General features: G+C 44.0%; 3 protein-coding genes across 7 annotated transcripts; 2 read left to right on the forward strand and 1 right to left on the reverse strand.

The window, feature by feature from the left end:
• METTL1 (methyltransferase 1, tRNA methylguanosine) lies at nucleotides 1-3,678 on the reverse strand. 3 transcript variants are annotated; one of them, XM_090273528.1, is made up of 6 exons: nucleotides 3,046-3,678; nucleotides 2,173-2,336; nucleotides 1,081-1,265; nucleotides 875-946; nucleotides 642-743; nucleotides 1-494 (listed from the first exon to the last, which is right to left on the reverse strand). In XM_090273528.1, exons 1-6 carry the CDS (start codon nucleotides 3,132-3,134, stop codon nucleotides 339-341), a joined length of 768 nt encoding a protein of 255 aa, XP_090129654.1. In that variant the 5' UTR covers nucleotides 3,135-3,678; the 3' UTR covers nucleotides 1-338. The 3 variants fall into 3 exon arrangements, with proteins under 3 accessions (XP_090129654.1, XP_090129653.1, XP_090129655.1); XM_090273527.1 differs by having other exon boundaries at nucleotides 875-988; nucleotides 3,046-3,602; XM_090273529.1 differs by having other exon boundaries at nucleotides 875-988; nucleotides 3,511-3,593.
• EEF1AKMT3 (EEF1A lysine methyltransferase 3) lies at nucleotides 3,384-11,962 on the forward strand. Of its 2 annotated transcripts, XM_090273530.1 has the most exons (4): nucleotides 3,384-3,415; nucleotides 3,682-3,907; nucleotides 4,035-4,146; nucleotides 9,861-11,962. In XM_090273530.1, exons 2-4 carry the CDS (start codon nucleotides 3,731-3,733, stop codon nucleotides 10,250-10,252), a joined length of 681 nt encoding a protein of 226 aa, XP_090129656.1. In that variant the 5' UTR covers nucleotides 3,384-3,415; nucleotides 3,682-3,730; the 3' UTR covers nucleotides 10,253-11,962. The 2 variants fall into 2 exon arrangements, 1 of the variants encoding a protein (XP_090129656.1); XR_016510490.1 differs by lacking the exons at nucleotides 3,384-3,415; nucleotides 9,861-11,962 and having other exon boundaries at nucleotides 3,779-3,840; nucleotides 4,035-4,096.
• Nucleotides 11,963-12,108: 146 nt separating this feature from the next.
• Nucleotides 12,109-22,627, forward strand: TSFM (Ts translation elongation factor, mitochondrial). 2 transcript variants are annotated; one of them, XM_090273524.1, is made up of 6 exons: nucleotides 12,109-12,277; nucleotides 12,494-12,667; nucleotides 13,252-13,380; nucleotides 14,605-14,727; nucleotides 20,009-20,096; nucleotides 22,019-22,627. In XM_090273524.1, the coding sequence occupies exons 1-6, from the start codon at nucleotides 12,179-12,181 to the stop codon at nucleotides 22,423-22,425; spliced, it is 1,020 nt and encodes a 339-aa protein (XP_090129650.1). In that variant the 5' UTR covers nucleotides 12,109-12,178; the 3' UTR covers nucleotides 22,426-22,627. The 2 variants fall into 2 exon arrangements, with proteins under 2 accessions (XP_090129650.1, XP_090129651.1); XM_090273525.1 differs by having other exon boundaries at nucleotides 12,109-12,235.
• Nucleotides 22,628-23,187: the final 560 nt, after the last annotated feature.

The following is a 23,187-nucleotide window of genomic DNA, read 5'->3' on the forward strand; positions in this document are numbered from 1 at the left end:
TTTAGATGGACAGCGGAAAATTGTATTCCTCACTCCAAAGATCCCAGAGGGAGAAGGAAGTGCTAATAGAGTGTAAGACCCCACACCCTCCCAAACACCCCTTCTCATCCAAGGTCTTCTGACTTTCCCAGTTAGCTTCCTTTGCTTTCTGAAGGCAACAGAGGGTCAGGAAGGTGAGAGGAGGCAAGGGTAGTTGTGAAAAGAGGATTCTGCCATGGGTAGTTCCCCAACTTCTTTGAGAGACTGTTGCCTCTAAGTCCCAACGGTCTCAGCTGGGAAGGTCCAGGAAGTTGATCTAATTTCTGGAATATGGAGTCCAGATAAAGCAAGGTAAACAGTCAGGGACCAGAAGGGGGAGGACTGGGGGTCATCGTCTGGAGGACAGGATCCTGTATTCTTCGGAAGATGGCTGGGAAATTCTTTCCTCCATTACGTAGGACTTTCTTTCCCTCCTCGGTTGAGGTGCCCAAATGTCCCACAATGGGGTCTTCACTCTGGGAGAACGATCCAATAAGTCCTTGTCCACCTCCGGCCCCAAGACTCCCATCCCATCCCTTTGGCACTGAGCTGGATTCAAAGAATATTGAACCACTGTGGAATGGGCCTGTATCTTCACAATTTCCCTTAGGCCCCCAACTTACCAGCTCTTCCAGAGGCACACGCTCAAACAGGGGGTGCCCTTCAAAATGGGTGCACATCCATTCATGTAGCTCCAGCACATCAGTTATAGTATATACCAGTCCCTGAATAGGCAAAATCAGGGGGACTGCATGCAATTGAAGAGTGAGATGATGGGATGTACCCCCACTGAATTCTTAGTGGAAGATCCCTGAATAGGTCACTCACTCCACCCTCCCTTCCACTCCCAACTCACCCCAACTCTCAGCACGTAGGCATATTCTGCCAGCAATGTATGACTGATGATTCGCCACTTGTGCTTTGTCCGCTTGAAATGTGGGTCAGGGAAGAGGAAGAACATCTTTGTCAGCTGTGAGACAGATATGCACCGACTGGGTTGTGAGAGCCTGGCCTCCACGTCCCACCTTCCTACCAGCCTAAACCCTCAGGGCCCCTCCCCACCTGGCCTTTGCAGAAGAAGTTAGGAAGGTGTTTCATGGCATTGCTACGGAGACAGGCGATGTTCTGGAAGCCACCTCCAGGAGCTGCTCGTAGGGCTTGAATCCGGTCCTGTACATAGTCTGAGACCTTTACCCGGATCTCCAGACCCAGAATCAGTGTGTCTGGGAACAGTGGTGACAGTTCCACTAGATACAGAAATAGGAATGGAATCATCAACCTCATACTGCAGGAACTTCAAAGCAGTCAGTACAGGAAAGGAAACCTCAATTTGCAACCACCAAAATCAGGAATGGCAAGTGTGGACAGAGAAATATCTATACGGATTGTTCCATACTGGAGAAGGCTTGGGGAGATCCGAAAATTGTTGGCAGGACTGGAAGTGGGAGGGCCTGGGAATACATGCATATTTCCAAGTGTTTTAGTGTTTCTACACATTCTCTCATTTCATCCTTTAAGCACTCTGTGGTAAATTGTGAATATGAGGAAACTGAGGGTCAGAAATGCCAAGGTCACAGAGCTAAGAGACAGAATTGGAACTTGAACCAAAGTTTATGCCACCAAGTACCACACTATTCCTCTCTGTCATTTCCTTATCTCTTTGGGAAGATCTAAAAATAGAGAAGTGGCTCAGCAAGCATGTCTGGGGCAATACAGACATACAAGAGGAACTCAAAAACAGGAGAGTGGAACAGAAGGAATGAGTTCTAGTGAGGAAGGGAGGAGTGGTGGAATCCCTGAGAAAGACAGTTCAGGATCACTGGCCACAGTGGCTAATCTCTGACGCTTGTGCTTACCAGCTCACTGACCCGGTACTTGGCAGGTGAAATGGCTCACGTAGTGACTAGAGCCAGGGGCAAGGCTAGACTGGACAACCCAAGTTCTAAAGGCATTTGAGGCAGCCCCCTCCCTTCTCCAGGGCAAAGGCCACAGACCCAGAGTAGAGGGAAGGTGGAGACTCTCCATGCTGATGTCACAGCATCAGTGTCTGGTCCGAAGGGGAAAGGCCAACTATAGCCCCCACCAAACTGCTGAGGTGGCAGAACCTAGGTGTTGCCTCTCCTTGCCTAGAGAAAGGGCCAGGCAGAATGTTACCTAACAGGCCACCATAGCCACAGCCTATATCTGCAAACTCCACTTGGGCCTGAGTTCTCTTTTCTTTCTTATCCTTTGGGTCATCGTGGCTCAGATTTTGAGTCAGTGGAGCGAAGAACTCTGGATATAGCTCAGACCAATCCATCTCCTCTGGCTTCACAGGGCTGTTGGAGAGAAGACGTGAGAAACATGAGGATGGCTATATCATTGCAGAAATGGTACTTACAAGTGTGTGGGTGGGTGGTAAGGGTGGGAAGCAGACAGGAGGGTTTCTCAAAAATTCTTTAAACAGTGGGACCTGTGGCCTCTAGGAGAAACAGTGGAAACCACCCTGTGAATCACAGGCCCATCATGAGGTCCATGACTGCAGACCCGCCCATCTCTGTAATTAGGGGTTGATATAACTGACTCTGGGCACAAGTTCTGGGGCACAAGTTCCCCTTCTCCCTGAGACTGCCTGCCTAAGGCACTGGGATCTTACTTTGTTTGCGTGCTCCGTGTGAAATGGATGGAATAAGGTGCGGGCAGGATTGGGTGTTTGTCTTTTTGTTAAATTCGACAAAGGAAACCTTAAGATGTACAGGGCATTCTGCCGCCATCGCTCTAGTGTCAGTGACAGCTTCTTTCTCCGGCCAGACTTAACACCCCCACCTAGGCTTGGCCAGAACGCCACGCCCCCTCCAACCCGCCAACCCCGCCCACTGCCAAGTCGACGCGACCCAACCCACCCCCAAAACTGACTGCACGCAGACGATCCTCCCGGGTCTATCCTGAACCCTTCCAGCTGTCCCAGTACGGTCGCTCTCCCGGTCTGCTTTGGGCCCTTCCGAGAGTATTCCGCCCTCCTTCCTGCCCCCTGCCCTGCTTACTCACTAGCGCAGCGTATGGTCTGCCATGGGGTTGGAGTGAGCACGTTGCCGATAGTAGCGCTTCTGCGGCTGCGGGGCCTCGGCTCCCGCCATGATCCTCGGCCCGAGTTTCTCTACCGAACCCACGTGGAGACCAAGGCCTGCGGCGCACGCTAATGACGCACAGACAGCTCCCACCCCTTAAAGGCCCCAAGAGATAATTCCGCGGGACTGGATGGGGAGGCCCTGAGTGGGCCAGGGCAGCGAGGCGCCTCTGAACCTTAAGTCTTTAACGGGGCTGGCAAAGCCAGAACCGGCGCCCAGCCTCTTTCCGTAGCCTGCGTCAGCCCAGCCTGGGTTGCCATCCTGGTTGCAGGAACCCGTGTGTCACGCAGGTAAAAGGGGTCTGGGGACCCCACTTCCTACAGTAGAGTTAATCCTCGCGCCGCTCCCCTCTCTCCCGGTCTCGGACCAGACTGCTGGGTCTGACCTGCGTGAGTCCTGTCGGGTATGGGCTGGGGACCGGAGCGGGAGGGGTAGCTCCTTATTTCACCTCCAGGAAGTCAAACTGGAGGAAGGAGGGCAAACTCAGGGAGGCGGGGCTCGGTGCCACGGGGCAGCCGAGACGGCCCGAGGGCCTCCAACCCCCATCCTACTCCAGATCCGGGATTCCCAGGACAGACCGTGGCATCCCGAACTCTCTGGACCAGATGGCGGACCTCCGCCCAGATCCGGCACCCGAGCCCGAATCGGTGTTCCCGCGGGAGGTCGGGCTCTTCGCAGACTCTTACTCGGAGAAGAGCCGGTTCTGTTTCTGTGGGCACGTACTGAGCATCACGCAGAACTTCGGGTCCCGCCTTGGGGTGGCAGCGCGCGTGTGGGATGCGGTGAGGAGTGGGTGGCCCTGGCTTGAGGATCCGCCGAAAGTCCAGACCTCGGACTCTCCCTTTGCCATATGGAGCTACCCCGCGACTGTTTTTTTACCCCCTCTTTTTAAAATTTTTTCTCCTATAGGCTCTGAGTCTGTGCAACTATTTCGAAAATCAAAATGTGGATTTCCGAGACAAGAAGGTGATCGAACTGGGCGCGGGGACCGGCATCGTGGGGATCTTGGCGGCGCTGCAGGGTGCGTGAACTTTCTGGAGGGAGAGGATTGCAGGAACCGGGGAGGTGGAGAAATTGCCACTTCCTGAATTCTTCTCTGGGAAATGATTTGGGACCAGCCCAGTACTTTTTTTGTTTTGTTTTTTTTGTTGTTGTTGTTTGTTTTAAACAAAGTCCCCGCGGCCTGCTTTTGTGTGGCAGGCAGGGCTCATTGGCTGTCAGAGCACCCAAGGTAGTTGATTTGGGGGCAGGATTTAAAAACCTGGCAGGCCTTAATAGAAGGGATTTTTTTTTTCCTATCTTTTTTTCTTTTTGTGATTTCATGGACCATACTGTTACTTAAGAGCTCCTTTGCTTTGGACGTGGTCTTCTGGCAAGATGTGTATTTGGGGGCACCTTGTAAGGAAAGTAACTTGTGGGTATTAAACCCCATGAGTGCTTTATAACTTTATTAGGAGTATTTTTTAGATTTTTAAGGTTTTGATTGCTTGAGAGAAGGCTTAAGAGTTTCTGAGGGGTAAGATGTGTTTTCTGGAAAGTGGAGTAGGAATTAGGCATCACACAGTTAGGAAGGGAAAAGGTAAGAAAAACTTTGCTTCACTTTTGTCAAGAACCAAAGACTGCGAAGGAAACATTTGCTTAATTTATAATCTGATAGTAGGGCAAAACCTTACACTGGAAATATTCATTTACGAACACTTATGATGTCATCTCTCCAGAAACACAAATTAACATGTCCTTGTTTGGAGAGACATGACTAGGTTAACATTCAGGGAAATCTTCCCAGAGGCAGGCACTTGTTCTTCTGTTCATTCATTCAGCATGTATTTGGAATTCTCTATGTGCCAGGAGTCATGCTCAGTATTATGATACAAGTAAGACAGATTTCCTCTCCCCAAGGAGCTCATGGTCTAGTGGGGAAGACAGGGAAGATGTTACAGTGTAAGAACTCTGGTGAGGTATGCACCGAGCCAGTGGACATACTTTGGCCATGTCTCCCTTGAAGAAGCTCTGTCAGAAGGGAAAGAGGTGAACAGTGTGAACTTAGCAGGCTCAAAGAGGACTGAAGGAGTGTCAGCAGTAGTTCCCATGAAGGATGGGTGAATGAGAGGTGGGTAGTTATGTTAAGATGGGAGAAGGGTGAGTAACATGGTTGGGAACACCTACTTTCACTTACTTCTAAGCTGGATTCTCCTCTTTTGACCCCTATTCAGCTGCCAAGTCAGAAATCTGACTGTTGTCTTGTCTCTTCCCCTCTCCCCTCACATCCTGGCAATCAGCCAGTCCTATGAGTTATATATCCTTAATGCTTCCCCAGTTTTCTACTCTCCCCACCATCTCTAATTCAGGCCACTGCCACCTTCCTTGGATTTTCATTAGAGCTTTCAGATGGGGAAGTTTGGTATGCTTATGCTAAAACTTGATCTTGTGACCTTCCCCCACCAAATGTGTTTCTTCCTCAGACTTCCCCATCACAGTGGATCAAACCACTATTTGCCTAGTGGACTACCTAGACATCACCTTTGACACATCTCATTTTCTCAACCCCATATTCATTATTCAGGTCATATTGATTTACCTCCTAAGAATATTGTAAATCTCATGCTTTCCCATTGATACTGACAGCTCCCCAGTCCATGGCACCACCATTACTTGCCTAAACTACCGCAATTGGTCAAACTGGTCTTCCTGCTTTGACTCCTTACCACCGCCTACACCTCTGCCCACTCTACTCAGCAGTCAGAGCAATCTTTTAAAAATGTAACTCTGATCATCCCATCCCCCCACTTCCATCTTTCATAGCTTCTTGTTGCTTTCAGAATAGAACAAACACATTTAGCATAACCTCTAAGGCCCTGCCTCCCTCTCTAGCCTCTTTCTCTGCCTCTCCCTTCCCTTCCTGTATGCCTTGTGCTACTTATTACCCTTTTCAGTTCCTCAAGCCTATCTTTTTTTTTTTTTTTTTTTTCTTTTTAATTGATTTTGGAGAGAGAAGAAGAGGGAGAGAGAGAAAGAGACAGAGAAACATCAAATTGTTCCATCCACTTATGCATTCAGTGGTTGATTCTTGTATGTGCTCTGACTGGAGATTGAACTCACAACCTTGGCATATCGGATGCTGCTCTAACCAACTGAGCTACCCAGCCGGGGCCTCAAGTCTATCTTGGTGTTCCCTTCCTTAGAGCCTTCACACAGGCTTCACTCTGTGTCTGAAATCCTTGTACCAGCTGATTAATACATATGCATTCTTTAATGCTTAACTCAAACATCACTTCTAAAGGAAGGCCTCCTTGGCACTGCTGCCCCCAGCCTAGCTTAGGCCCTCCTAGTATATTCACAACTGTGCTGACTGGTTTCATTTAAAATTTGTTGTTACTAACCTCAGGTGCATCCTTAAGTGCTACCCAGCTAGCATATTACACCTCCCTCATTCACTTATTTTTCTCTCCTAAACATCTGATTTGTACCTTCTTACCCTTCAAACCTCCAAATGCTTCCTCCCCTGTCTTCATCCTCAGCTGATGACTTTGTTTCCTATCTCTTCCGACTGCTTCTATTTTCTCATAGAAAAAGTCCACATGCTCCTATCAGAACATCTACTCACCTAACTGCGTCTGGGTCTGTATGTGCTGCCTTCTCTTCTGTGGTATGTATATCACAAATGAATGCTGTGCTCCTAGCTAAGGTCAAGCTCTCCACTCATCAGGAGAAATTAAACCTTTTCATCTACTCCAAGACATTGTTCTAGTAAACACCTCTCCTCCCACATCTCTCACGCATTATCAGATTTTCCTTCTCTTTGGATCATTCCCTGTGTGTGTGCGTGTGTGTGTGTGTGTGTGTGTCAATACGTAAATATACCATAATTTCTTCTATTTCAGAAAAACTCTAGATCCTACATAAACCTCCAGGTACCACACCATTTCTCTTCTACAACAAAATTCCTCAAGAGTTAATGCTCACTGTCTGTAGTTCTCCTCTTCCTATTCTTCCCTCAATCCGTTTCAAGTAGACAACCCTGTCCCCCACTCCATGCCCCATCCACTCCAGCTGCTCTGGTCAAAGCTGTGAGCTTCACTTCCAACACCATGTGGTTAAACACAGGAGTCAGTTATGAGCCCACCTTTCTTAAGTTTACAGCCTTTGACACTCCTTCCTCCTTGAAGCATTTCCTTTGGTTTCCAAGGCACCACACTTCTAGTTTCTGCCCACCTTGCTGGCACTATTTTCCATTCTCCTTTGTTGGTTTCTTTTCATCTTCACAACTGAAAATTTGAGTGCCTCAGGGCTTAGGAGATGTGCTGTGAGCCCTTCCCTTTTCTGTCGCACTCGCTCCCATGCAGTCCCATCATGTCAGGGCTTTAAATGCCCTTTCCATGCTGCTGATGCTCTGACTTGCCCATTTCCACCTCCAGACTTGTTTGTGTAGCCTCCTGCTACTCCGATATTGTGTACTTGTCTGACAGACATCTCAAATTTAATGTGTTCAGAAACAAACTCATGATCTTCCTGTCCAGTCCTGCTCCTGAAGTCTTCCTCATTTAAATGAATGGCAGTTCAGTCTTCTAACTGGTCAGGCCAAAACAAACATCTTGGTGCCAGGCTCAATTTCTCTCTCTTTCTAATATTTCATATCTAATCTGTCAGCAAATTCTGTTGACTCTACCCTCAAAATATATTCATGATCCAACCATTTCATTTTTCTTTTTAGAGAATTTTTAATAAGAATGTATTTGACCCAAATGACGACGTACACTGGGAAGCAAGATCTCATATTTGTCAACCATTTCTTAGACATTGCTACTGTCCTGGTCATACCACCGTCACCTCATGGGCGGTCATTGCAGCTACCTCCTAACTGGTCTCCTTGCTTCTGAGCTTGTCCCTCTGCTGTCTTTTCTCAGCGAGAGTAACCCTTTGCTTTTTTGTTTTTTGTTTGTTTTTTTAAAAATATTTTTATTTATTTTTAGAGAGGGGGAAATGAGAGAGAAAGAGAGGGAGAGAAACATCAATGTGTGGTTGCCTCTCATGAGCCCCCAACTGGGGACCTGGCCCGCAACCCAGGCATGTGCCCTGACTAGGAATCGAACCAGCGACACTTTGGTTTGCAGGCCGGTGCTCAGTACACTGAGCCACACCAACCAGGGCCAGAGTAACCCTTTGAAGGCATAACTCAGTGTGTGTCATTCTTCCATTTAAAATTATTCAGCAGCTTCTTATCTCGCCCAGACTAAAAGCCAGATTTCTCACAGCCTCCTGAAAAGGCCCTGGTTAGGATCTGGTCCCCACTTTTATCTCCTTCAGTTACTCTGTGCCAGCCACTGGCCTTCCTGCTGCTCCTCAAGCCTGCCAGGCAAACTCCTGCCTCAAGGTCTTTGCATTTGGTGGTCCCTCATTTGGTACATTTTAGCCTGAGTGGTTTGTTCCATCACTTCCATTGGGTCTTTGCCCAAACTTATCTCCTCAGTAAGGGTTTCCCTAGCCATCCCATTTAAAATTATATTCCCTGCCTGTCTCTCAAGCAGTTCTTATTCTCCTTCCCTGCTTGATAATTCCTTCAAAAGAGCACTCATTACTATCTGATTTACAGTGTATGTTATGTGTTTTGTTGTCCATTTCCCACCACTAGATTGTAAATTCCATGAACAGAGGGATTCTCATCTAGATTGGCTTACTGTTGTATTCTCAGCACCTGGTATATAGATAGGCACATAATAAATATGAATGAATGATTTTTTTAAAAAGATTTTATTTATTTATTTTTAGAGAGAGGGGAAGGGAGGGAGAGAAACATCAATGTATAGTTGCCTCTTGCACATCCCCAACTGGGGACCTGGCCCACAACCCAGGTATGTGCCCTGACTGGGAATCAAACTGGCAACCCTTTGGTTCTCAGGCCAGTGCTCAATCCTCTGGGCCACACCAGCCAGGGCAATGAATGAATTCTTAACGGTCATCGTGGTTGTGATTAAAGAGATTTGCAGTACTTAGTGTATCTCTACCTCTAGGATAAAACTCTAGGAAGACTAAGGTTTTGTCTTGCTTACCACTGTATCTACAGAATTTAGATGCTCAATACATATATTTATTGCATGAATGAAGCTTTCCGAGATGCTAATCTAATTATGTTCACCCTCTACTTCTACACTTAAAACCTATCTCCCTCAGGATCAAGGCTGAATCTCCTTAGCATGTCATAATCATTTTTTCCCTTTACTCTCATGTCTTGACACTTTTCTCCTCCCTTCCACATTATCTAAGATCCAGCCTTCCTTGAATACTCTGTGCTGCCTCACCACCAGGCCTTTGTCCTCTCTCTTCTCTGCTTGGAAAACTCCACCTGACTAACTCTGACTTGTCCTTTAAGGCTCACTGAGGTCATGTCTTCTGGGAAGCTTTCCAGACCCTTGAAGGCCTGGTCTGTGTCAGTAGGGGGTGGGTGCATAGCTTGTCTCCAGCTTAGTGCCTCCCAAGCTTCTGCTGACATATGATTGTTGTGTTTTGAGCAGAGGGGTTGAAGATTAGCTCAGAGAGAATGTTGATGTTGTAAAATGTAGAGTAATGAGAATGGCAGTGGGTAAGATGGAGGTTAGGGCAACTGAAAGCAAAAGGGTGGACTTTGGTTTGTCAAGACATTGTCCTCTAGGCCCTGAGGCCTCTGGACCTTCTGGGCAAGAGCAGAGACCCCTTTATTGGTCCCTCTGACTTGCATTTCTTCTCCTTCCTCTCTCTCAGGGGGGGATGTTACCATCACTGACCTGCCCCTGGCCCTAGAACAGATCCAGGGCAACGTCCAGGCAAATGTGCCAGCTGGAGGCCGGGCCCAGGTCCGCGCCTTGTCTTGGGGGATTGATCAGCATGTCTTCCCTGGTGACTATGACTTTGTGCTCGGGGCTGATATCGTGTATCTGGAGCCCACCTTCCCACGGCTGCTGGGGACCCTCCAACACCTGTGTGGGCCCCATGGCACCATCTATCTGGCCTCCAAGATGAGAGAGGAGCATGGGACAGAGAGCTTCTTTCAGCATCTCCTGCCCCAGCATTTCCAACTGGAACTGGCTCAGCGGAATGAGGATGAAAATGTCAACATCTATAGGGCCAGACACAGGGAACCAAGGCCTGCTTGATGTCACCCTTCTTCGAACCCCTTGTCTTACTGAAGGAATGACAACAGCTCCAAAGCCAGAAACATAAGGACCAAAAAGGATGGATTTCCCTTGCTCTTCTCTTTCCTCCTTCCCTCTTAGTTTTCCCAGATACTCTTGGGTAGGTTAGGGAGGTGCTTGCTTGCTAGGAATCCTAGAGTCCTAGCAGCACTGGCTTAGAGCATAAAGGAAGTTCCTAGCTCTTATTCTCAGCAAAGGATGATGGGAGGATATCCAGGGTTTTTAGGAGAAGGGGAGGTAAATGGGGTGTGAATCACTGATCACTTCTAGTCCTGCTGTTGTCTTTTTATACAGAATAGATTTTTTGCCAGATTCCTACTGGAATTTTTTTTTTAATCCTCTCCTGAGGACATTTTTTCATTGATTTTAGAGAGAGTGAAATGGAGAGAGAGAAGCATCAGTGTGAGAGAAACATCAATTGGCTGCCTCCCAAATGTGCCCAGACCAGGAATCTTATGCAGCTGGACCAGGGATCAAACCCACAGCCTAGATATGTGCCCTGAGTGAGAATTGAACCCACAACCTTTTGGTTATAGGACGATGCTCCAACAAACTGAGCCACACCAGCCAGGGTTCTACTGGACTATTTTTAAAGGGAAAGACACATGATTATTAAAGATCTCTTCTACATCCAAAGAACCCAGGCTTTTGTTGGTGTGTTGGGAAGTAAGAAGTCTCAGACTACCCACTTCTTGCTTCTAAAGATAGTCTGATGGGACCATGGGTCTAAGTGGGTCAAGTCCTCCCAGACCTGAAGCTGGGGATAGGCAGCAGAGCTGTCTTTTGGCCTGTAGTTTCTTCATCCTTTTTGGAGTTGGGGCCCCGATCACGAAGTATTAGGTTTTTCTTTTTCTTTTTATCTAGGTTCCCAAGTCCTGTCAGTCCTTCCTTCCCAATGTGTTTTGTTTTCACCTCTTTTCTCTTCCCACTGTAGTAACTCCTTGGGCTACATAGCACATCCTCTGGCCACCTGGCCTCCAACTCTTGTAATTTTCTAAAATCAGTCCTGATTAGCTTCTGCTGCTGCCTACAGAAGCAAGAATAAGCTCCTCTGCTTGGTACTCAGTCTACCTGGTATAATCCCAAATGACCTCTACTTCATTTCCTACTGACTTCCAAAATGTATTGCAACCTTGGGCCAAATTACAAAAGATCTACTTTGTTCTCTAAATCTACATCAAGGTTCCCTGACTTCTTTTTTCATTCTCTTTGATGATTCCCTCCCTGAAAGGGCTATTTCTGTCATAACCTTCATTACTCTTAGTCTCTATCCTGAAAAAAAGTTTTTCTGAGTCTTCTATTTGGATGTGATTTCTTTCTCTTTTGACACCCTTTAAATGTTCATCGTATGAGACTTAACCGTCTCTTGTGTGGTCATGTGTCTGCTCTCTATTTTTTCACCATTAGATTACCTTGGAGGGTAGGGCTGTGGTTTACTTATATCTAATTCCCTGAAACCTAGCACAGTTCCTGGCACACCATAGTGTTCAACAAATATTTTGCTCATTCAACAAATATTTATTGGGTTCGTTGAAGGGACTGAGCCCCTACCTTCCTAGGTAACCTCTGGTAGATATCTGAACCTACCCACCTACCTCACAATTTTGTCTTGAGTCATAAATGGGTAATGAATATAAAAGAGCATTGGAAATAAACAGTGTTATTTTGTGACGACTTTGTCTTATGGTTTCCTATTTCACTTGCGAGCGATTCAATCTGCCGGCTCAATAAGCCAAGAGGGGGAGGAGAGTGTGCTCCCTCCGGCCAGCAGGTGGCGATATCCCCGTTCGGCACATTCGGGTGGAGAGGTTTGGCCCTACCGCCACGCCGTAGGCCTGTGGCCTCACCCGTGCTCCAGACCTGCGGCTCTGTGCGGCTGCTGGGGAAATGTCCCTACTGCGGTCGCTGCGCCTCTGCCTGGTTGCGCGGACCGGCAGCTGCTCGGTGAAGGGTCTTGGCCCCTGCACCGACCTGCTTTCCTTGCAGGTCTCCCCTGCGACCCTACCGCCGACCCCTTTTCGGACTCCGTCCCCCCGTTCCCTCCCACCTCATTGCCTCTCCGCGGTCCAGCTTCCACGCGCTGCCTTTCCCCCACGCCCGGGGTCCCAGCCCTCCTAAGGTCGCCTCCACGGGCTCGTGGTTTCTGCCCCGGAGCGCCTCGGTGCGTTCTGCTTCTCATCCTTTTCTTCTTGCCCCCTCCAGGCAGTGCTCCTTCCGCTTCAGTCGCCCCAGCCATGGCACACATTTCACGCTGGGCCCTGGCTGTCTTCCTCGGCCTCCAGGAAGGAGCTCCTCATGAAGCTGCGGCGAAAAACGGGCTATTCCTTCGTAAACTGCAAGAAGGCCCTGGAGACTTGTGGCGGGGATCTCAAACAGGTGTGTGGGAGGCGGGGGAAGGGAGCCGGGCGGATACTGGGGCCGGATCTCAGCCTCAGGGAGCTCGCTGTCTGGTATTCATAACGGCCGACCTCTAGGTAGGATTCTGACTCAAATGAAAACCTCGGCCTTTGACTCCGTCTAACGAGGAAGCGATTGCAGTACTCAGGATCATGTTAACAGACGTTCCATCTTGCAGATAGCAGTGCTGTTCCCTGCTGCTTGGAGCTGAAAGGGCTGTGTAAGCTTTGAGTCAGAGCAGGACTAAAATCATGGTACCCTCACACTAACCCTGTGACCTTGGACACGTTATTTAATCTTTGCGAGTTGCATTGTTCTTGTATACGTAATGAAAATACTACTATCTGCTCTGTAAGGTTGTTGTGAAGATTAATATTATCCAAAGCATGGGGCACAATTTGGCATTTAGTGATAGGCTGCCAGTAAATGATAGATTACTTCAGTTTCTATCACGGGATTGAGAAGAAGCAGAGAAAGTCAGGGGACCTGAACATATTTGAGAGTCCTGTTCAGTTCTAAATTCGGTGACTTTGTCATCTGTCCCATTTCTTTTCAATTTATAGGCAGAGAGCTGGCTCCATGAACAGGCCCAGAAGGAGGGCTGGAGCAAAGCGGCCAAGCTCCACGGCAGGAAGACTAAAGAAGGTCTGATTGGGCTGCTGCAGGAAGGAAACACGACTGTGTTGGTAGAGGTAAGTCGTCAGAATTCCAGGTACCTGGAACAGATGTCCCTTCAGTGTAAAGCTTTGTGATAGACTCTTTGCTTATTTTCTTTTTTAAAGTATTTTATTTATTTATTTTTAGGGGGAGGGGAAGGGAGAATAAAAGAGAGGGAGAGAAACATTATTCAGTTGCCTTTCCTGCGTGCCCCAACTGGGGATCTAACCCACAACCCAAGCATGTGCCCTGACTGGGAATTGTACCTGTGACCTTTCACTTTTGCGGGAGGACGCTCAACCAACGGAGCCTTACTGTTAGGGCTCTTGCATTCTTCAGGAAGAGGTGTTTGAGAACCTTAAAGGGTAGTTGAGTTAAACCCATGAGACCACAGTTATTAGCTGTGGATTCATTGAAGTTTAGAAATGCACACATGTGTTGATGAGAAAAGGCCTAGCAGTCTTGGATAGTACTCCTAAATGTGAGTCTGGTGTAGCCTTAAAACCTCATCACGGATTGTTTCCTGGACCAGTTTGATTTTAAAGCTAGGAATTATATTCATTAGTTGATGGATAGAGAGTAGCTGTTATAGAGTTTTCAGGGTCACAACTGATGAAGAATCAGAAGGGTGGATTAGAGTTTAGCATGGAGAAGGAGATAAAATAAGCTGACGACAAAACTGGTTTGTAGTTGGTGGAGGCTGGAGAATGAGTTGTTTGTGGCATGCAGCCACAGGCAAATGGCGATATTGTAGTATGTCCTTTGGGGTCATTATGGAACCATCTTCTGAATGTGCAGGTCATTACTAACTAAGGGACACAGAGGGAATCATTTCATTCAGTTATTGGCCTCAAACTTGGAGATAAACTTACAGATTTAAATTTCTGAGATTCATTCTTTTTAAACATTTTCTTTTAGATATTTATTTATTTGATAGGGAAGGGAGGGAGAAAGAGAGGGAGAGAAATAGCAACGTGTGAGAGAAACATCGATTGGTTGCCTTGCATGTGCCCCCAATAACCAGGGCCCTGGCCCACAACCCAGGCATGTGGCCTGACCAGGAATCAAACTAGCGACCTTTCGCTTTGCGGTGACGTCCAACCAACTGAACCACGCCAACCAGGGCTAGGGTCATTCATTTCTGCTTTGTTGAGCCTACAGCTTGTTCTGTCAATACCTTGGTTTACTCTCTGACCTTAAAGCACTTTTGGAAACTGTCAGTAAATAACTTACACAGCAATATCAATTCATTCCTACAGGTAAATTGTGAGACAGATTTTGTTTCAAGAAATCTAAAATTTCAACAATTGGTCCAGCAAGTAGCCCTTGGAACCATGTTGCATTGTCAGAGCCTAAAGGATCAACTCTCCACATACAGTAAAGTGAGTTTGGGGGTCTCTAACATGTCTCCAACATGCTACATTTGTTCCACCCTCTCCACCCCCCAGTCCCCTTTAGGGCCTTTGTTGTTCCCTTTTTTCAGACATTCTCATGTCTCTTACTTCGTGTCCCTGCTTAAATGTTATATTTTTGGAGAGCCATACCCTTCCTCCTGTGGCTCTGTCCCCTTATTAAGTAAATTAAAAATTTATGGTTTTTCATCAAAAAATTTTTGTTATAGTGTTTATGTACAGGTATCCCCCATATAACATGGTACTTCTATAACACAGTTTCACTCTAACATGGCTAGAGAATTGGGGAAAACTCCCTATAACATGAAATTAGGGAAATCCCCATACAATACTGAATGTGATAAGAGCTAATAAACTCATCCATCAGAGAAATAAAACTGACAACATTAAATGCTTGTTGGAAAAATATATGGTCAGAGTCAATTCAAACTGAAAATCTAATCGAGCCAGGAGAAAACAGGGTGGATGCAATAGTAGAATTTGCTAAGTCTTTAGGAGGGGAAGGTTTTCACTATATGACTGTAGAAGATACCCAAGAATTGCTGGTAGAAGAAGAAACTGATGAAGCAGTTTTGGTGGGAATGACATCTGAAATGTGCCAAGATAACTTAGGGGACGATAGCACTGATGAAAATGAGGAAGTTAAACAGTTTACTCTAAAAAGCCTAAAGAAAGTTCTAGACTTAGCTGAACAGTTAGTCATATTTCTTAAATGAAGATCCTTGCACTGAAAGGAACACAAAGTTTAAGAGAGAACTTCAGAAGTGCTTAGCACCGTATTTTATAAAGATCTCTCAGCTAAAAGCAAGCAATCTAAAATAACAGATTTTTTGCAAAAAGTAGAGCATAGAAATCAAGATGATGCTGAAGAAAGCTCAGAGAATGAGGATATTTTGTCAAAAAGAAAATGCATTAAGTTAATGGAGCTTAGTAGTGATGATGAAGAAAATATTACTTAATTCATATTAATATGTAATACTTTTGATGCAGATTGCTTTAATAGAGATATTTCTCTTAATTATAAAAATATAATAGTGTTTTTTTTTAATTTTTGGCACCTAACCCACCTTTTTGTACTAGCTCTTTGTTTCATATAACATGGATTCGCATAACATGGCATTTGTTAGGAACCTAACAACCGTGTTATACGGGGGTTACCTGTATTACATTGTTATTTATTTGTATGTTGTCTTTCTTCCCCAATAGAACACAAGTTTCATGAGGCAGGGAATTGGTCTTTTAACTACTATGTCTTTTGAAGGAGAAATGGGCCCAGCACTTTGGTTGACGCTCAGTAAACCTGTGTTGAATGAATGAATGAATGCCAGTGGGGTGGAGTCAGTCAGATTAGGTGCAGATTTGTGTTCAGAAATCTAGATGACCTGAAGAAAGGATTCTTAAATAGGTATTGAAGAAGGTGTAATTTAGGAGGGTAAGGATATTCTTGTCTATAGAGCAATCAAGAAAGGAATAATTTGTTTGCCTTTGATTACTTCTATTGTCAAGGTAGAAATGAACCAACTACTTACACAATTTTTTTGTTTAGTACCATCTTTTCTCTCCTATTTACTTTTTGAAATCTCATGGTAAATGCCAATTGTTACTGGCAATAAATAATGACATTATATGGAAAACTATGTTGAGATTGTCTTTTAGAATTACATTGAGTACATGAGTCACTTGAACTATAAATTTAAATCTTGACTTTGCCAGTAACTATTTGTAACCCTGAGCCATTCACTTATTTTATTGTGTTTCTGTTTCGTTATCTGTAACAGGGGACTTTGGTCCCTTTAGCTTTATTTATTTATTTTTCTCTTTTTATTTTTATTTTTTTAAACTTTCATTTTGGAAAAAAAAAAAATCAAACTTACAGAGAAGTTGCCAGTATTCTATGGTAAACTACAGTAGACTTTTATCCAGAGTCACCATTTGTTAACATTTTGCCTCATTTGCTTCATCATTTTTTTTTTTTTAAATCCTCACCCAAGGATATGTTTATTGACCTTACAGAGAGAGGAAGGGGGAGAAAGGGTGGAGTGGGAAGAGAAACAATTGGTTGCCTCCCATACAGGCTCCATCAGGGGATCGAACCACAGCCTAGGTATATGCTCTGACTGGAAATTGAATGTGCAGCCTTTTGGTGTACAGGATGATGCTCCAGCCAACTGAACCACCTGGCCTGGGTGCTTTATCAGTTTTTGTATATATATTATTATCATCACGGTTTTAGTTGTCATATCTGTTTAGTTTCCTTTTTTAAAAAAATTATATTTTATTGATTATATTGTTACAGTAGTCCCAATTTTTTTTTTCCCTTTGCTCCCCTCCACCCGGTACCCCCCTTCCTTCAAGAATCCCACTCCCCTTATTTCATGTCCATGGGTCATGCATATAAGTTCTTTGGCTTCACCCTTTTCTATATTATTCTTAACTTCCCCCTGTCTATTTTGTACCAACCAATTATGCTTCTTAATCCCTGCAACATTTCCCCATTTCTCCTCCTGTCCTCTCCCAGCTGATAATCCTCCAAATGATCCCCATACATATGATTCTGTTCCTATTCTGATTTGCTTAGTTGGATTTTGTTTTTATTTTTTAGATTCAGTTGTTGATAGTTGTGAGTTAGTTTCCTTTCTTTGCCTTTCATTACATTGACATTTTTGTAGAATGTCCTTCAATTTGGGTTTGTCTGATGTTTCTCATATTTAGACTCAGAATATGGATTTTTGTAGGAATAGTAAATCAACATCCTGTATTTTTCTCAGAACGTCATATCAAGTGGTACATAGTAACTGTTGGTTCCATTATTAATGCTTGGTTAAGGCAGTTTCTGCCAAGTTTCTTCACTGTAAAGCTGTCATATTCCTCTTTGAAATTAACAACTTACCCGTTTGGGAGATTCTTTGAGATGTATAAACATCCAGTTTCCAAAAAACTTAACCTTATAGTTTTAGCATCCATTGATGATTCTTGGCAGATCAGTTATTACTATGATAGTTGCATAATGGTTATTTCTCTAACTCTTATCATTTCTTTTATATAAAGTTTCTTAGTTGGCATTCTACTGTAAGAAAGAGACTTCTCTATTTATTTAATACCAACATTGACTCATGGATTCCTACTTTATACAACAGGCTACAATTCATTGTATAATCCATTATTTATTTTAATGCTTAAATTATCCCTGGGTTTCGGCAGTGCAAGGCAAACCTGTGCAGGCTGACTCCATTGTCCTTTGATATATCCTCATTATTTTATGAGTAGTTCTTTACTTTTTGGCATACAGGATATTCTGGGCTCATGTCTTATTTTTCTTGCCCCAAACAATGTAATTATTCACCTCTCTAAGGAGTGCTGATCCTTTTTAGTGGGGGAATGGTTTTTAGAAACCAAGATCTGGGCATTAAGTATTCTTATTTCTACTGAGATGTCATTGCTGCTCTGTTCTTTTGACAGACAGCTAGGGGTGTGTGTGTGTCTGTTTCAATTCTAGTCCTGCACCACAGGGTTCTTCTTTTTCTTCCCCCATTCTGTTTTATCTTCCTCCTCTCAGCAACTTATTTATTTACCTGATGTTACCTTACACACCAAATTGTTTCAGAGTTACTATACCTGACCACTGCAAATAACAACCTTGATAAGGAATTCAAGATTTCTTTGATATTCTTTTTTTTTAAAGATTTTACTTATTTTTAAAAAGAGGGGCCCTGGCTGCTGTGGCTCAGTGGATTGAGTGTCGGCCTGCGAACCAAGTGTCGCTGGTTCGATTCCCAGGCAGGGCACGTGACTAGGTTGCACATCAGGTCCCCAGTTGGGGGCGCAAGTGAGAGGCAACCACACAGTGATGTTTCTCTTCCTCTCTTTCTCCTTTCCCCTCTCTCTAAAAATAAACATTAATTAATTAATTAAAAAAATAAAACAAATAAAAAGAGGGGAAGGGAGAGAGAAAGAGGGAGAGAAACATTGATGTGAGAAAGAAACATCAATTGGCTGCCTCTTGCAAGTGCACTGGGTGGGGGCTGGGCCCCCAAACACAGGCATGTACCCTGACCAGGAATCGAACTGCGATCTTTGCTTCGCAGAGTGATGCCTAACTAATTGAGCCACACTGGTCAGGGCTCTTTGACATTCCTTTTGTCTTTATATTGAAGTTATGTGGTCAAAGGATTGTATTAAAAGTTACTTGGGTTAGTTTCTTTGCCTCCCTCTGCTAATTTAATTTTTGAATGTATAAAACATTAACAAGGTTCTGAAAGTTAACTGTAATAATACACACACACAAACACACACACACAGATGCCTTACTCCCTCTTTCCCTTCTACCCTGTTTCCTATCCACTCCTATAGAAAACCAGTTTCATTGGTTTCTGGTTATCCCTTATGTATTTTCACAAAAATAAGCATATTTATACAAATACGTCTTAAAAATGGTGGTATAATTTTTATATACTCTTTTAATTTGCTTTTTTCACTTAATATAGCCTGGAAATATTCCATAGCAGCTCATGGACCTCTCTTTATTTTCTTTTTTAAGCTGCATAATAAACCATTGTATGGCTGTTGTATGGTTTATTCAGCCAGTCTTTTCTCATGAACAGGCATTTAGGCTATTTCCAGTATTTTACAATTAGAAATAATTGTTCATTGAATACCATTGTGCATGTGTATGCTTGATATTGTTAAAAGTGTATTGTCAGGGTAAATTCCTAGAAATAGGATTGCAGGGTCAAAGGATAAAAATGTATATACTTTTGTGAGCTATTGTCCAATTCCCCTCCTTTAGATTGTACCATTATGCAGTCCAACAATCTGCAGGCTTTTTGCTTTAATATTTTATGATTGATAATGCAAATATTATTCCTGATTTCTAGGAAACTACATTTTAAGAAGTTAGGCCAGATGATAGGTGTGGGATGGAATTGGGGGTGGTATAGTGATAGAATAAAATATTTATAAAAATGGAACTGTTAACAATTCTTTAAAAAACTTTATATCTCCTCAGGAAGACATAGCACTATTGAGTAGGTCATAGCATTAAGAGCTCCTGATTTTGGCCCCATAAGCTCTCTTTGAAATGATCTGTTGTTACCAATTTTTAATGGCTTTGGCTTAATGAAAATATCATCTATACTTGTTTTAAATCATATTTTGAGAAATAGACTATATTTGCCTAGCTTTTTTATCATTTGAGTAGTACAAAACTGATTCATGTTCATTTTTTTTTTTTTTTATGTGTGGGTGCATTTAGGGCTTCCTGAATTCCTCTGAGCTCTCTGAACTTCCCGCTGGGCCTGAGAGGGAAGGCCCTCTCAAGGATCAGCTGGCCTTAGCAATTGGTGAGTATTTGTAAGGATTCTGGAACCTCGAAATTAAGAACTGGATCTCTTTGTAGCTTTGGTATTCTTCCAAATCTATATCAAGAATTGCAAGCTCATGTGCCTAAAAAGGTGAGATAATATGAATGTGCTCAGTGGGTTGTGTGTTAGATGTTAGGGAGCAGTAGAACCCTGAAAAGCACATGCTCAGCTGAAGGGAACCTTTACCAAGCTCTAGCCATTTGTTACCCTCGGGGAAATGGGGTTTCAGTATTGTCAGAATTTTAAAGTTTCTTTAAAAGGATTTAGATTTGTGTACAAAAATCTCAGTTTTTAGCTGTCTGAAACTAAAATGATTTCCACACTTGCATGCATCACTGTGCTGACCAAACAAAGCACATCTTCAGGCAGAGATACCTTATGACTTCCAGCTGACTACTTCTCTGTACGCAGTAGGGGAGATAGTAATCCAAGGTCATTTCACCTTTTTATAAAAGGATTCAGGGAAATTTAGGGGCATCATTTTTGGGAATTTGGGCTCTTTTTTTTTAAAAACACCTGATCCTGAACTTGTGAAGGTACAGTCTTTCAGAACTTACTGGCTATAGGAACTGTATCTGGATCATTGTGTTGGGACTAGTGGGGATTTTGCCTTCTTCCTAGGTGCCCTTGATGGAGGGAAGGAAGTAAGGCTGGGTTTTGAGATTGCTGGGAATATATTGCTCATCTAACATTTCCAGTCAAGGCATCAATTTTTATCGAGTTGCCTTGAAGTATGTATAATGTTTCAGTGAGTCATAGATGGGAAACAAGGCAGACAGTCATGTATGGGGCTTATTAAGAAATTTTGGAAGAACTGGTTGTTTCATCCTTGTCAATTTCTGGGAATTAACTATTGGGTGGCTGCTTTGAGCTCTTTTAAGATTCTTTCTGGTTTGTGGATACTACCCTTTTGTGACTTTCAGATATGACTTATGGCTAATTCAGGGATATTTATCTGGACCCCTTTGTTTATTCTCCTACTCCTTACAACCTTTTGGCTTATTTGAACTTCTCTTAGAGGGTAGAGCATCCTGAGAGAAAGGGGAAAACTGAAATCCATTTTTGGTTCTCCCAAGCACCTCTGAAAATGTTAATTTTTTTTTTTTTTTTTTTTTAATGAGAGGAAGCTGAAACTACCAGATGACACAGGATTTTGGATTTTCTGGGGCTTTTAGTTGTGGACTTTTCCCTGATGAAGTGGGTGATCAGGAGTTGTCTGTATCATGGTGGCATTTGTGAGGGATGGTAATTTGGTGAGAAAAATAATACTTAATTGCTTTGGAGTGACATCTGCATTTTAATTTCAGCTGTGCTATGTGTTAGCTGTGTACCCTTGTACGTGTAGGTTACTTTAGCTATCTAAGCCTAAGTTTAGTAACAGTAGCCAGCATTTGAGTACTTATGTGCCAAACACTCTAATAAGTGCTTTTACATAATTATATATTTCTTCCAATAATCCTGCTTTCGGGTTATTTTAAGTGGTGGTATTTCCATTTTACAGATGAAGACACTAAGGCTTGATAAATTAGTAAATGAGGTTATGTAATTAAGTCACTTGCTTAAGGTGAGTGACAGAGGGGAGGTAAGGTAAGCTGGTAAGAGGCAGAACTGAGACCCAAGTCCAGGGTATGTGTGGCATTATAGCCTATGTCGTTATATAATATATAAGAGCATGCCTGTCACATAGTTGGTGCTCCGTAAAGGTACTCTCCATTTTCCCTACCTGCTCCCTGCACACACCTTTTCCTCTTTAAACTGGAAATGGTATCTCCATCTCATACCCGCAGTGGAAATGCAGAGGACTGTCTCCCAAACTTGGTCACCTCTGTGTGTATTTTGGTACTATCACAGGTATCATGTTCTGGAAATGTGGTTTTTGTTTTTGTTTTTGTTTTTTATAGGGAAACTGGGAGAAAACATGATTCTTAAACGAGCTGCATGGGTGAAGGTGCCAGCTGGGTTCTATGTTGGCTCTTATGTCCATGGAGAAATGCACAGCCCTTCACTCCACAACCTGGTGCTGGGGAAGTATGGGGCCCTGGTCATCTGCGAGACATCTGAGGGGAAAGCAAACCTCGAAGACCTTGGCCGCCGCCTTGGGCAGCACGTGGTAGGCATGGCCCCTCTCTCTGTTGGCTCCCTGGAGGATGAGCCTGGGGGAGAGGCAGAAACCAAGATGTTGTCCCAGCCATACTTGCTGGATCCCTCTATCACGTTGGGACAGTATGTGCAGCCCCAGGGAGTGTCTGTAGTAGACTTTGTGCGGTTTGAATGTGGAGAAGGGGAAGAGGCAGCAGAGGCTGAATAGGTTCCAGAGACTTCTGGCCTAGGAAGGAATGTTTATTCTTAGTTCTGAACATTATTACACAAAGAACTTATTTCCTAAGTCTCTTCAAACCCAGGATTTGTTTTTCATTTGAGTTTATAATGAAATCATACTTCATGGGTAAAGTTATAAAATAAAATTGTTATATAATAAAGAGAGTAGAATTTTTTCCTTGTTTGTGTAATGCTGGGTTTAGCTTTTTTGTGTCTTCCTTATGACAAGTTTAAGAAAACAACGGTGGGCCTTATTGAAGTGACCGACAGTGTCTGGGAAAACAGGCTTCAATATGTTCCCTTCAACATGGATTTATTATGGTGTCCCTAAAAATTCTAACTCATTCTGTCTTACTTCTTCTGTGACATGGAACTCTCTTATGATGCTTTGGACTGTACTTCTATCCTGAAACTTCCCAGTTAGATTCCCCCTGCCACATGGACTCTTTTGGAATTGTTGACTCAAACTTAAGAGTTGTTTGGAAAATGTGGTTCATTTGTTGATGTCTGTAGTATGCTTTGAAGGCTCTCTGCGGTGGTAAACACACTAGTTCTGGCCTAATTACTGAAATTAATAACACATGACCCTATTTCTCTTTTGGATAATGGGGTGTGGGTGGGTGGAGACTGAGGTTTCCTGTACAGCTGTAAAGCAGATTTTGGCACTCTTTGCCAGAAACAGGACTTAACAGTGGTACAGTTATCTAGAGAGCTCACGCAATAGTGCCTCTTTCCTTCCCTCATACTGAGA

This window comes from Furipterus horrens, unplaced genomic scaffold (assembly GCF_987537825.1).
Source record: "Furipterus horrens unplaced genomic scaffold, mFurHor1.1.pri manual_scaffold_4, whole genome shotgun sequence".
NCBI lineage: Eukaryota > Metazoa > Chordata > Mammalia > Chiroptera > Furipteridae > Furipterus > Furipterus horrens.